Raw genomic sequence first — 12672 nt, 5'->3', positions numbered from 1 at the left:
CAGAAAGCTCCATTAAGAATGAGAATAGGGACTTCGCTGGCGGTCCAGTGGGTAAGACTCCACGCTTCCACTGCAGGGGGCCCGGGTTCAATCCCTGGTTGGGGAGCTAAGATAGCTGCATGCTGTGCAGTGCAGCCAAAACAAAAAAAAAAAGGAATGAGAATATTTGTCTGTATTATTGTTTTCTGCTGAACATGGCTTGCCTAAATATTTTCTCTTCCTTTCACTTTAAAATAATCGCCTACAATATGAGGTGTCTGGTTGTCAAGGAGACCTTGGTAAGGTTGAAGAATTGTCTAGATTCTCAAATATTGCCACCACATGCCAGATTTTTTGATTATATGGGTAAATTGGATGGTTTAGACGTAAGACCTAGTTGTCTGCTACTACTCAGAACTGTCAGTTTAACTAGCAATACCTACAATTAGCATGCTCATATATGCTCCATATGAACAGAGAAACAAAATACAATCAATTCTCACTTAGGAGGGAGTGGGAGGTTTGGGGCATAGATTAAAGGGTTTGTGAATTAATGGTCTCTTCCCTACCAAGGCTAATAACTTCATATCTACTAATAAGCTGTACTTACTGATTTACACTGCTTGTCATACATACTTCCTTCTCTCCTCAGCACCCAAAACACACAAACAGACGCACATCGCTCACTCACACACAAGACTGAAGGACTTGAACTAAACTTTAGGGCCTGTCACTTCCTGAGAAGGTAGAGCAGACAGAACTTTTTCATAGTTCTGATCCTCAGCCAGTAGTAGCTCCAGAAGTTCTGTTTAGAGTGGACTTGGTGGGGACAGCAGTTTTATAAAAATTTGTGTTGAAGCTACCATTTTGTACGGTAAGCAAGGTAATTTTATGTAAATCGCATTTTTATTTTGGGTGGCTTATAGTGTTGGTGCTAGCAGGGTTTATGGAAGGAAATGCTAAAACCCTCCCAAGTCAGCCCCCTGTGGCTCCAGGTTCCACTGAAGGAAATGGAAGGAAGTAGAAGTAAGTTATAGGAAAGCAGGAGCAGTTAGGGAGCTGACAAACTGACAAACCTTCCTAGGGTAGGAGGAAATAAGCACTTGAAATTTGGTCTATGGAACTCTCTATTTCAGTTTACACATTTATAAAATAGAGTTCATTTTTTAAAAATAAACTTATTTATTTTATTTATTTTATTTTTGGCTGCGTTGGGTCTTTGTTGCCGCACGTGGGCTTTCTCTAGTTGCGATGAGCGGGGGCTACTCTTCGTTGCGGTGCGCGGGCTTCTCATTGCGGTGGTTCTCTTGTTGCGGAGCACAGCCTCTAGGCGCGCAGGCTTCAGTAGTTGTGGCACGCGGGCTCAGTAGTTGTGGCACATGGGCTTAGTTGCTCCGCGGCATGTGGGATCTTCCCGGACCAGGGCTGGAACCCGTGTCCCCTACATTGGCAGGCGGATTCTTAACCACTGTGCCACTAGGGAAGCCCTAAAATAGAGTTCATTTTTGACATGCTTTTGAGTGTAGAAAATACTTAGAAAAATACTTTTCTTGAAATTTTATTATGCAAAATGATAATATAATTAATAAATTAAACTTTAACTCTTCTTTTTCAGTACTTTGCTTATTGCTGAAGAATCAGCTAACAAATACTGTATGGTGTGGCAATCAGAAAGCTGCAGAAGCTCTTTGAATCCATTTTTGTTTAGAGGTAAAGATTAATTGATTTTGAATGCTAAATAGAAAGTATAGATAAAAGGTACAATCAGTAGAAATGTATTGTCAGTATTGTTATTATTATTATTGAAAACACTGTCATTATAAAAAACACCATTCCAAAATTAGGATTTCAAAATTTATAATTCTAATTTTGGGTTGAGGCTTGTAATGCAGTTAATAATATTAAGTAGTTGTGCTACTTCAGTTCCTCCATACAATATTCTGTGTCCCTACTTAGACTAAAAAGTAATGAAGCGGAAAGTTCTGTGTCATGGTATTTAAAATGATAGTCATCATAAAAATCTGATAAAATATATCATCTTGTTTAGGCTCATAATAATGAATTGGAATTTCTGATTTAATAAATCTTACGTTACCTCTTCAAAATATTGTCGAGGGCTTCCCTGGTGGCGCAGTGGTTAAGAATCTGCCTGCCAATGCAGGGGACACGGGTTCGAGCCCTGGTCTGGGAAGATCCCACATGCCACGGAGCAACTAAGCCCGTGCACCACAACTACTGAGCCTGCACTCTACAGCCCGAGAGCCACAACTACTGAGCCTGCGTGCCACAACTACTGAAGCTTGTATGCCTAGAGCCTGTGCTCTGCAAGGAGAAGCCACCGCAATGAGAAGCCTGCACACCGCAACGAAGAGTAGCCCCACTCGCCGCAACTAGAGAAAGACCGTGCTTAGCGATGAAGACCCAACGCAGCAAAAAATAAATAAAATAGAATAAATAAATTTATTAAAAAAAATATTGTCTAATGTATTAATTTAGTAATTACTAAAATGGTCAAACAAAATAATAGTTCCATCTCCTACTAAATAGTAGAATAGTGTTAACTTCATGATATTTCCGTAAGTTGAAATAAACCTTTATGTGACTTCTATTGCTATAATATTTTGGACTTTTACAAATACTAGCATCTTGAAGATGAAATACTAGACATAACTTTATTTTACTTTTTTTCTAATTTGTAAAAATCTATTTAGTAAGAAATTTCCAGTGTGGTTCTGTTTATTGCGTTTTTTAATCTTTGTCCTGTGGACTGTTTCTCACTATTTGTTCTTTGGTTTGTTTTGGTTTTTTAAGTGCCAAGAACTGAAGAGCCCAACAGTCTATATTCAGTTGCAGATTTTAAAAAGATATTTTCTATTGAAGAAGAAAGCCTTGTGGTTAATCCTGAAAACGCAGAGTGGTGGAAACAAGCAGGACTAAATCTGATAATGACAGAAACTTTGGAACATCTAAGTACATATCTGCATCATAATAATCTATCTTCTGATGATAGTAAACTGGAGACATTTTTGCCTACCAATGTGCTTCAATTAGAATGTAAGTATGTAATAGTAAATATCACTTGTGTAAACATTTTCAGAATGAGATGTTAGATACTGGCTTTCCACTAGGTTATTGGGAAAATAAAACTAAATTCCAACATTCAATATAGCTCTGGCTCCACCAGAATTTAAAACTTTGACCTTCACTAAGCCTCATTTTCTTCCTTGAAAAAATGAGGAAGTTTGACTAGCTAATCATTAAATCTCTTTCTGTCCTAAAATTCTATAGTCTCAGCTTTAAATGGCTAGCCATTTTCAATTAGTGTCTTTGTTTTCTTTTATAAATGATTAATTTCTAGCCCATTTTCTGTTTACATCAGCCTAGATACAAACCAGCACTGTTATTTTTCAACCTGACAGCTGAGCTTTAAGTGTTCAATAATATCTAGTAATCTCTCTTCAACAATAGAAAATCTTCCTTTGTTACCAAAAAGTTTACTCATTAAGGGTTTTTTACTTGTATAATTTAAGAAGTCAAAAATGTCTTTTGAGTTAATTTTTTTTCTTCTTCTAGGAACTTTATGTTCTCCCAAGTTCTTTGAGCATATTTATGATTATTACCTTGAACTCTTTATTGGGTAGATTGCTTATCTTCACTTCACTTAGTTCTTCTTCTGGGGTTTTATCTTGTTCCTTCATTTGGAGCATAGTCCTCTGTCCCCTCATTTTGCCTGATTCACAGTTTTTATTTCTATGTGCGTGGTAGGTTGGGTATGTTTCCCAGTCTTGTAGAAGTGGTCTTTTGTAGGAGATGTCGTATGCGTCCCAGCAGCACACTCCCCACTGGCCACCAGAGCTATATGCACTAGGGGTGCCTCTTATGTGGGCTGTCTACGCACTTCTGTTGAGGCAGACTGCCTAATGTGAGTGGTCTGATAGGCGTGGCTGGCCCCTTGTTCAGTTGGTTGCCAAGCCCTGCCCTTGTGTGGAGGCTGCAGGCCACTAGTGGGCGGGGCTGAGTCACAAGGTGGCTGGAGCTCTGGGGGCCCCTGGGGTTACTGTTGACCCACTCATGGGCAAAGCCAGGTCCCAGGATGGCTGGTTATAGACCTGCAGGTCACAGATCTAGTGTCAGCCTGCTGGTAGGCAGGGTTGGCTTTTGACCTGGCTAGCTGTGGGGCCTGGGGTGTCCTGAAGCTGGTGTCGGCCAGCTGGTGGGTGGGGTCAGATCCTGAGGTGCCTGGCTGAGGGGCCAAGGTGTCCCAGAGCTGACATTAGCCTACTGGGGGGTGGCAGTGGGGATCAGGGGATGCAGGGCTAGTGCCCACCCACTGGTAGGTGGAGACAGGTGCTGGGGTCTCTGGCTGCAGGGTCCTGGGGTGTCATAGCTGGTATTGGCCTGCTGGTGGGCAGGGCTGAGGCCTAGGAGATTCTGGGGCTGTTGTCCAGCCACTGGTGGGCAGGAATGGGTCCTGAGCCTTCTGGTGGGCAGGACCAAGTCCCAGGGTGGCTAGGGGTTCAGGGGTGCCTGCTGGTGGGTGGGGCTGGTGGGTGGGGCACGCAGCTAGCTGGTTGACCTGAGGCATCCCAGTACTAGTCCACAGGCTGATGGGTGGGGCCAGTCCCAGTGCTAATAAGCTAGAGGGAGGATTCCAAAATGGCACTTACCATCACCAGAATCTTCATGGCAGAATGAGCTCCCAAAAAATGGCTACTGCCAATTTCTATGTCCCCAGAGTGAGCTCCAATTGCCGCTGGCCTTTTTGGAATCTCTCCAAGATCAGCTGGTGGGTCTGATCCAGGCTCCTTTCAAAGTACTGCTTCTGCCCTGGGTCTCAGGGTGAGTGAGATTTTGTGTGCCTCCTTTGAGAGTGGAGACTGTTTCCTACAGCTCTCCTGCTCTCCCAAAAGTAAGCCCTGTGGTCTTCAAAGTCAAATGTTCTGGGGGCTCGTCCTCCTGGTGCATGACCCCAGCCGTGGAAGCCTATGTGGGGCTCGGACCCCTTACTCTTTGGAGAGAACCTCTGCAATTAACCTCTGTAATTATCCTCCCATTTGTGGGTCACCCACCCGGTGGGGGGGTATGGGTGTCTACTATACTCTGTCTCCACCCCTCCTCTCTGTCTCATTGTGGTTTCTTCTTTATATCTTCAGTTGTAGAAGATCTTTTTCTTCTAGTCTTCAGGTCTTTCTCATCAGTAGTTGCCCTGCAAATAGTTGTACTAATTTTGGTGTGCCCATGGGAGGAGGTGAGCTCAGGGTGTTCCTGCTCCACCATCTTGGCCACTCCCCCTCCTCTTTTGAGTTATTTGGGTTGCTGTGTATGCCATTATAGTAAATGGAACATACTTAGACTCAATTATACCTTTTTGAAATATGTATTGTTTTAAATACGTATTGTTTTAAAATCAGTTTGTGCAATAGTTAATAAATTTAGCTTTTAAAGGAGCTGGGGAAGTTTACTTTTTGTTTATTACAGAGTAAATAAATATATTTAAAAGTGAATTTTAGGGACTTTCCTGGTGGTGCAGTGGTTAAGAATCCCCCTGCCAATGCAGGGGACACAGGTTCGAGCCCTGGTCTGGGAAGATCCCACATGCCGCAGAGCATCTAAGCCCATGCACCACAACTACTGAGTCTGCATGCCACAACTACTGAAGCCCACGTGCCTAGAGCCCGTGCTTCATGAGAGAAGCCACCGTAATGAGAAGCTCGCGCACCACAACAAAGAGTAGCCCCCACTCGCCGCAACTAGAGAAAGCCTGCGCACAGCAACAAAGACCCAACACAGCCAAAAATAAATAAATAAATAAATAAATAAATAAATAAATAATTTTTTTTTAAGTGAATTTTAGACATTATTGTGTAAGTTGGAAGACTGCTCTAAGGAGATAGGAATTGGGGTGAGAATTGTTATCAAGGGATGTTTCAAAGACAGAAGACAGAGGGCTTTGGATGTGGTAGAAAAGAGGGTAGATAAACAGACTAGGTCAAGCAAATGCACACCAGTCTATCCTAAGACCCAGATGGTTACCCATGGTAGAAGAAGAATTTTAAAAGAGATGAGGTCAGATTGTGAGACAAAGAAAAGAGAGAAGATGATTTTATGGGGTCTTCCAATATCCATAATAATGTATTAAATCTATAAAACTATGTATAATCTTTATTATGATATGTAACTATATTGAGGTTACAATGAAACATATAACTCATCCTGTTATCTAGTAGAATTATGAATCCCGAAGTTTCATTCTGAAGTTTAAAAAGCAATAACTTTATCAGGAGCCCATGGCCACGTTGTCAGGATAGGGGTGGTTAAAGAGAGTAGTAGAGGAAAATAATCAGAAAAGTGAAATTGTAAACAGTTCCTATTTACCTACTAAACACTCCAGAATATCTCTAGAAAATATCTCAGAGGTTGCCAATTGGTAGCACTCAGATCCTGTTCAGCCCATGTACTGTTGACCCATATGGTATTTTAATTAGTTACCAGCATTTAAAATTTGGAGGGTTGTACAAAAGTGATCTGTATTTTGAAATTGTCTTTAAAATTCCAAAAATCAGACTCAGATTCTCACATGGCAACAACTGGTTAGGGCTGGTAGTAGCTCACCATTGAGACAGACCATGCACCCTCCAGTTCACCGTAGTTCCCAGCACTCACAAATTGAGGCCAGGTGTTGGTTGGTATTTAGCATTACTCTTGCACTTTTGTCTTATATTTATAATAGTTAAGAGAAAAGTAAAATGTTTCCGATACCAGTATCTGTAATAAAAGCAAAAGCAAAAAAATTTATAGACCACATTTTGGAGGAAAAAACCAAAATCTATCTTCCCAAAGATTATGATTTAAGCACTGGCCCTATACTTCACTCATTTACATTATTTAGCTGGCCTATAAGGCACTTATGTTTTTCTCAAATAAACTTTGAGGTATAATTTACATATAATAAAATGCACTTGTTCTAACTGTACAGTTTAATGAATTTTGACACATGTATTTTTATACCATGAAACTATCACCACCATTAAGATATAAAATATTTCTATCACCAGGAAGTTCCCTTGTGCTCCATTGCATTCTATAGTGATTCTCCTTCTATCCCACCCTTCTCCCCTACCAACCTTCACCCCTGACTTCAAGTAACCACTGGTCTACTTTCTGTCACTATATATTAGTTTCCCTTGTTCTGGAATTTCATTTATGGAATCATACAGTATGAACTCTTTCGTGTCTGACTTCTACTCAGAATAACATTTTTGAGATTCACTCATGATGTTGTGTGTATCTCTAGTTCATTTCTTTTTTATTACTGAGGAATTTTTCATTATATGGCTGTACCAAGATTTGTTTATCAACTCTCCTGGATTTTTTTCTAGTTTTTTACTGTAATGAGTAAAACTGCTATGAATATTCTTGTAGAAGTCTTTTTGTGGACATTTGTTGTCATTTCTCTTCAGTGAATATCTAGGAGTATAACTGTTAGGTTTTATGGTAGGTGTTTGTTTAACTCTTTAAGAAACTACTTTTTTCCGAAGTGGTTGCTCTGTTTTACATTTACACCAGCAATGTGTGAGGGTTTCAGTTACTCTATATCCTTGCCAACTCTTGGCATTGAAAATCTTAAATTTTAGCCCTTCTGATGGGTATGTTGTGGTATCTCATTGTGGTTTTAATTTGTATTTTCCTGATAATTAATGACGATGACCATCTTTTTACAAGCTCATTGGCTCTATTTATACCTTCTTTTAAAAAATATTTAATAGCTTTATGGACATGTAATTCACATACTGTATAATTCACCCATTAAAAGTATATACGTCTCTGTGAATACACTAAAAACCATTGAATTACCATTCAAAGTTAGTATATTCACAGAGAGGTATAATCATCACCACAATCAATTTTAGGAGACTTTAATCCTCCCCCAAAAGGAATCTTGTACCCATTAGCAGTCACTCCCATTCTCTGTCTTTATAGATTTGTCTCTTCTGTATGTGCCATAGAAATGGAATCATACAATATGTGGTCTTTCGTGACTGCTTTCATTTAGCATGTTTTCAAGATTCATCCATATTGCACCACGTGCATATCTTATATAAAGTATTGATCAAATATTTTGTCAAATTTTTAATTGACTTTCTTTTAAAATATTAAGTTATAAGAGTTCTTTATATATTTTGGATACAGTCTTTTTTAAAGTATATGTATTACAAGTATTTTCTTCTGGTCTGTGGCTTGCTTTGTATGTAAGTTTTTGACCCTTAGAATAACTGTAGGTATGATAGCTCCAAGGCTATGACTTGTTGTTAAACTATTGACAATAGTCTGGAATTCTTTCTTTGCTCAGTAACCTTAGCTCCAGTAGTAGGAAAAAGAGGTGCTGAATTTTTATCCTTTAAAAAATTATTTTATTCAGACCAAAAATTGATTTTAAAAGCAGTAAACAAAGTACTCGTAAGGATCGAATTATATTAATAAGAACCCAGAACTAAAGGTTATCTTAATACCCTAGTAGAACATTCATTTAGGCATGAAAGTCATTGGATATTTTCATTTTCTGTTTTCAGCATGGCTAGAACATAAAAGTTGTTCTTCACCTATTAAACTTATTGAGATATCTACAAATGATCATTTATCACCTTCACAAAAGACTCCACCTCTGGCAAAAGAAGTAACAGACTCGTATTTTTCTGATGAATATGTCGCTGTTGAAAGACCACAAAAAGAAGAAAAACCAAAGAATGACCTAGAACTAGGTTATAGAATAATCCGAACTAAAGAAAATAAAGATTACTTGGAACTTGACAGCACAGTACCATCTACTGAATCATCTTCCTCTTCCAAAATTGAAGAAGCATCTTTTAAACGTGGTAAAAAACAGGAGAATAATTTGGACCTTTTGAATGACTTTATTATGCTGCGAAATAAGTATAAGACTTGCACCTCAAAGACTGAAGTCACAGACAGTGATGGAAAAGATGGTGAGTAATTTAGTAATATTTTGGTGTAGGTATGATAGCTTCAAGGACTAAATGTATAATTTATTATAGAAGGTAAAGAAATAAAGCTCTTCAGATAAAACACATTATTCTTCAAAGTCAAAGAAAATGTCATTGATTCATGACACATTATATACGGAGATACATATGGGATATACAGATGTAGATATGTATTTTCCAAAAAATTTAAAAGTGCATTTGAACTTTTAAGAAAAAACTTTTAAGTTTACTATTTGTAAAAACTCACTTTCTACAACTTGGTCATACAGATTCATAACATTTTTAACTTTTGCTGATCATTCTGCCATTCTTTTTTCTCTTTTAGCTCACAGTTCTACCTCCATATTTTAACTTGTATTTTAATGTGTACTTAAGAACCTTTTGCCTGTTTGATTGCCTATTACTCTTTTTAACTTTATCAGAGAGTTTCTGTTTGAGTTGTAACTGTTTTACATTCATCGCTTATAAACATATCAAAGTAGTATAATGCGTCATATCATTTCACTTCTGGTAAAAAAAAAATTCTAGAATTCTAGCATTCTAGAATGTGTTTGACACAGATTACCCAAATGAAATAAGTACAAAAATATTTATTTGTGAGAGTTAGAGTATACTTAGGTCTTACTGTCCTATGTATTGATACTGTTAATGTACACAAGGTCTTGCCCCTGAATAAACTGTAAAATAAGACAAGAAGTAAAATATATACCAAAAATTAGTTTGAGAGTCCAATGAGCTTGCTAACTAAACACCAGAATTGGGCAGAGTACCTACCCAGACCCAGACTGTGCTGGGCTGGGCCAGGATTCCCCATGGTTAAGGAGTTGCTTGGGAAAAAGTCATGACATAGAAAAGCAGAAAAGAATGCTTGTTCTTTGTGTGCAGCATGATATGACAGCCTTTTATAGATCTATATAAAGTTATATTACTTTGTCAATCAGTGCATTTTCACAATGAAAAATTCAACAAAAATTCAGAAAAGTATTTAAAGATCTCAGAATTTTGTGACCCTTTATGTTTATATATATTTGTCATAAAGTTTCTTTTCATGTAATTGTTTGACCACATTATAACTTACCTTGCTAGGTGACAATTCTATATGTAACAGATCTTTCTAACCAATTTGCACCATAATTCAGAGCATAATTTCTACATGAAAGAATGAGCAAAATATAAAGAATTATCTTATGAATGTGATGCATAAATAGGAATTTTTTAAAGATTTGTTGTTTTCAGGTTTGTGAATGTTTTCAGATTCTATTCATATTTGAGGCCAGAAAACAAAAAAAAAAAAGGAAACCAATCCAAAATTAGCTCTGACATCCTTTTCTGGTTGTCATACTTGTGATGATGTCTTGTAACAAGGTATATTGGCAACAGAAAATGAGAGAAAGCAACAAGAAAGGAGAAAAAGATAAAAAGAATATTTTCTTATTTTAAAAGTTAGCCATTAATTAAACAATTAAAGGAATACTGATGTTAGGTGGGAATGCTCTGTACTCTTGATGTTTCCTCTATTAGTATTATGTTCCTGGCCTCTTTGCCCTTTAATGTGTTCTCCCCAGAGGAACTGGAATTAATTATCTGTATTGTAAACTTGAAAAAGAATAAATTGGGCATAAGCTTGCAGGAATGAGCTGCCTCACAAGTAACAGGCATTCTCCTCTGCTTCTCTATGTCATGAATCTTTCCCAAGCAGTTCCCCAACAGTGCAGAATCCTGGCCCAGTCCAGTATAGTCTGGGGCAGGGTAGGTAACTCTAATTCTGTTGTTTAATTAACAAGCTCTTTTGACTCTCAAACTAAGCTCCTTTCTCCAACTTAGTTTTTATTAGTAACAGAGGTAATATTTTGATATATATTTTACTTCTTGTCTTATTTTATAGTTGATACAGGGGTGAGAAAGAATGCTACAACTTATTAGGCCCCCTCAAAAACTCCAATAATTTGTAGTATTTAATCATAGCTATTTAAATTATTTATAGTTAATAAAAAATATACTTGAAAATAATAAAAAGCTAGTTTAGGATATTTCACTCTGGTTTTTTTTCACTGTGTATTTAAAGCTCATATATTCAAACGTTTCAAGATGGCAATGTTTTCCTAAAATTATCTTGTAATCATATTATTAATGGACAACATTGCAATCTAGTTAATATAACTCTAATCATAAATAAATTACATATATATATATATTTTTTAATCCTCTACAATACTTACAAACGAAGGAAGAAAACTACAGTTATTGAACATTGTGTACCAGGCACTAAATCACATATCAGAGATAAACATGATAACGTTGCTGACCTTGAGAAGCTTACAGTGTAATAGAGTGGACCAGACATGCAGATAATTTCCATACAACATTGTCAGTGCCAGGAGACTATGCCGAGTGCTGAGGAAACAAAAAGGAGAGGCACTTTGCTGGCCTGGAAGTAGAGTGGGCAGTTATATAAGGCTTCCTGTAGAAAATGCCTGAGAGCTAAAGGGTAAGTAGTAAGAAATGACCTTATTAAGAAAGGATGGAGACAGGTAGGGTTTGGGGCATAGGAGAGAATTAGTAACAGAGGAAGGGTCTGTGGACAGTCACAGAGAAATGAAGTAGAACAGTATGTGGCTTTTAGGTGTCAGGAATCATCCTTGGTGTTTATAACACCTTATAACAATATTCGAAGTAGGTATATTAATCAATATTTTACATATGAGGAAACTGAGGCTAGTGTCAGAACTGGGATTGAAACACTGATCTGATGCCAAAGTTCCTTCCTTTATTACCATTCAGCTTCCTATCCAGCACAATAAGTCCGTTGACCTGAATAGTTGATCAATTTAATACTGATGCATTTCAGAGAATTTTAACAATTATGATCATATTACAAGAGAGCATTTTAATCAACATTAAGTTTCCCTGAACAATGCAAATTAATATTTTTATTAGAACTTCAAGACAAAGAAGAACGTTCTTTAACTCTTCAAGAAGAAAATCCTATTGTTTGTACTAATAAAACAGTAGAGAAAGCAAATCAGGAAAGGAGAGCAGATAATGTCATTGAAATTCAAGCATCAGGTATGCATTATGCTTTTTAAATGCATTCAAATTAAGTAAATTTGAAAGCCCTTTCCTGGGTATCTAGGACACACCTTATTTTCCATGTAATTTTCTTCACTTGTTTCAGATATTTCTTCATTCCAGTCCTACTTTCAGGTTATTTCCAAACCTGGAGTGCCTTATTCACTGCCTCTGCCCCTCCCTCCCCATCGCCCTATTCCAGTCCACTAAGTGTTATTTCTTCCTTCATTTAAACTGCTGCTTCTCTACATGCATCAGAGAACAGCAAACTGCAACTCCTCACTCAGACTTTTCTTCCCAGTCTGGAAAAATGAACTGTTGATGGTTGCTCTCTCTGTTCTCTTACCCACCATCAAGGTGGTGTAAATAAGTTATTATTGATTCCTATACCAATTAAAATTATTTGTTCTGCTGTAAAGAAAAATATTCTTTACATTGACCACTAAAGAACAGCCTGCTTAAGAACATCATGCTCACTATTAAAATCGATAAGGAAATATGACACTAGTTCTTGAATATCATTTCATTCTTTTGGCTAAATTTCATTTATGACCTTTAGATGACAATGCAGATCTTTAAATATTGATATTCTAGTGAAAACTAAAAACAATTTGTCATTGTT

General features: G+C 37.4%; 1 protein-coding gene across 1 annotated transcript in view; it reads left to right on the top strand.

Moving 5' to 3' along the window:
- The window catches only part of SHOC1 (shortage in chiasmata 1), an 87688-nt gene that overhangs the window by 31252 nt on the left and 43764 nt on the right, over positions 1 to 12672 (top strand). The window contains exons 10-13 of the mRNA XM_059925293.1: positions 1595 to 1689; positions 2791 to 3033; positions 8550 to 8963; positions 11928 to 12047. Coding sequence (XP_059781276.1) covers positions 1595 to 1689; positions 2791 to 3033; positions 8550 to 8963; positions 11928 to 12047 — 872 coding nt within the window. The remainder of the gene's footprint in view (positions 1 to 1594; positions 1690 to 2790; positions 3034 to 8549; positions 8964 to 11927; positions 12048 to 12672) is intronic.

The sequence above is a fragment of the Balaenoptera ricei genome, chromosome 6 (assembly GCF_028023285.1).
Source record: "Balaenoptera ricei isolate mBalRic1 chromosome 6, mBalRic1.hap2, whole genome shotgun sequence".
Taxonomy (NCBI): domain Eukaryota; kingdom Metazoa; phylum Chordata; class Mammalia; order Artiodactyla; family Balaenopteridae; genus Balaenoptera; species Balaenoptera ricei.
The sequence above is the reverse complement of the archived record's forward strand: the minus strand, read 5'-3'. Positions and strand labels throughout refer to the sequence as shown.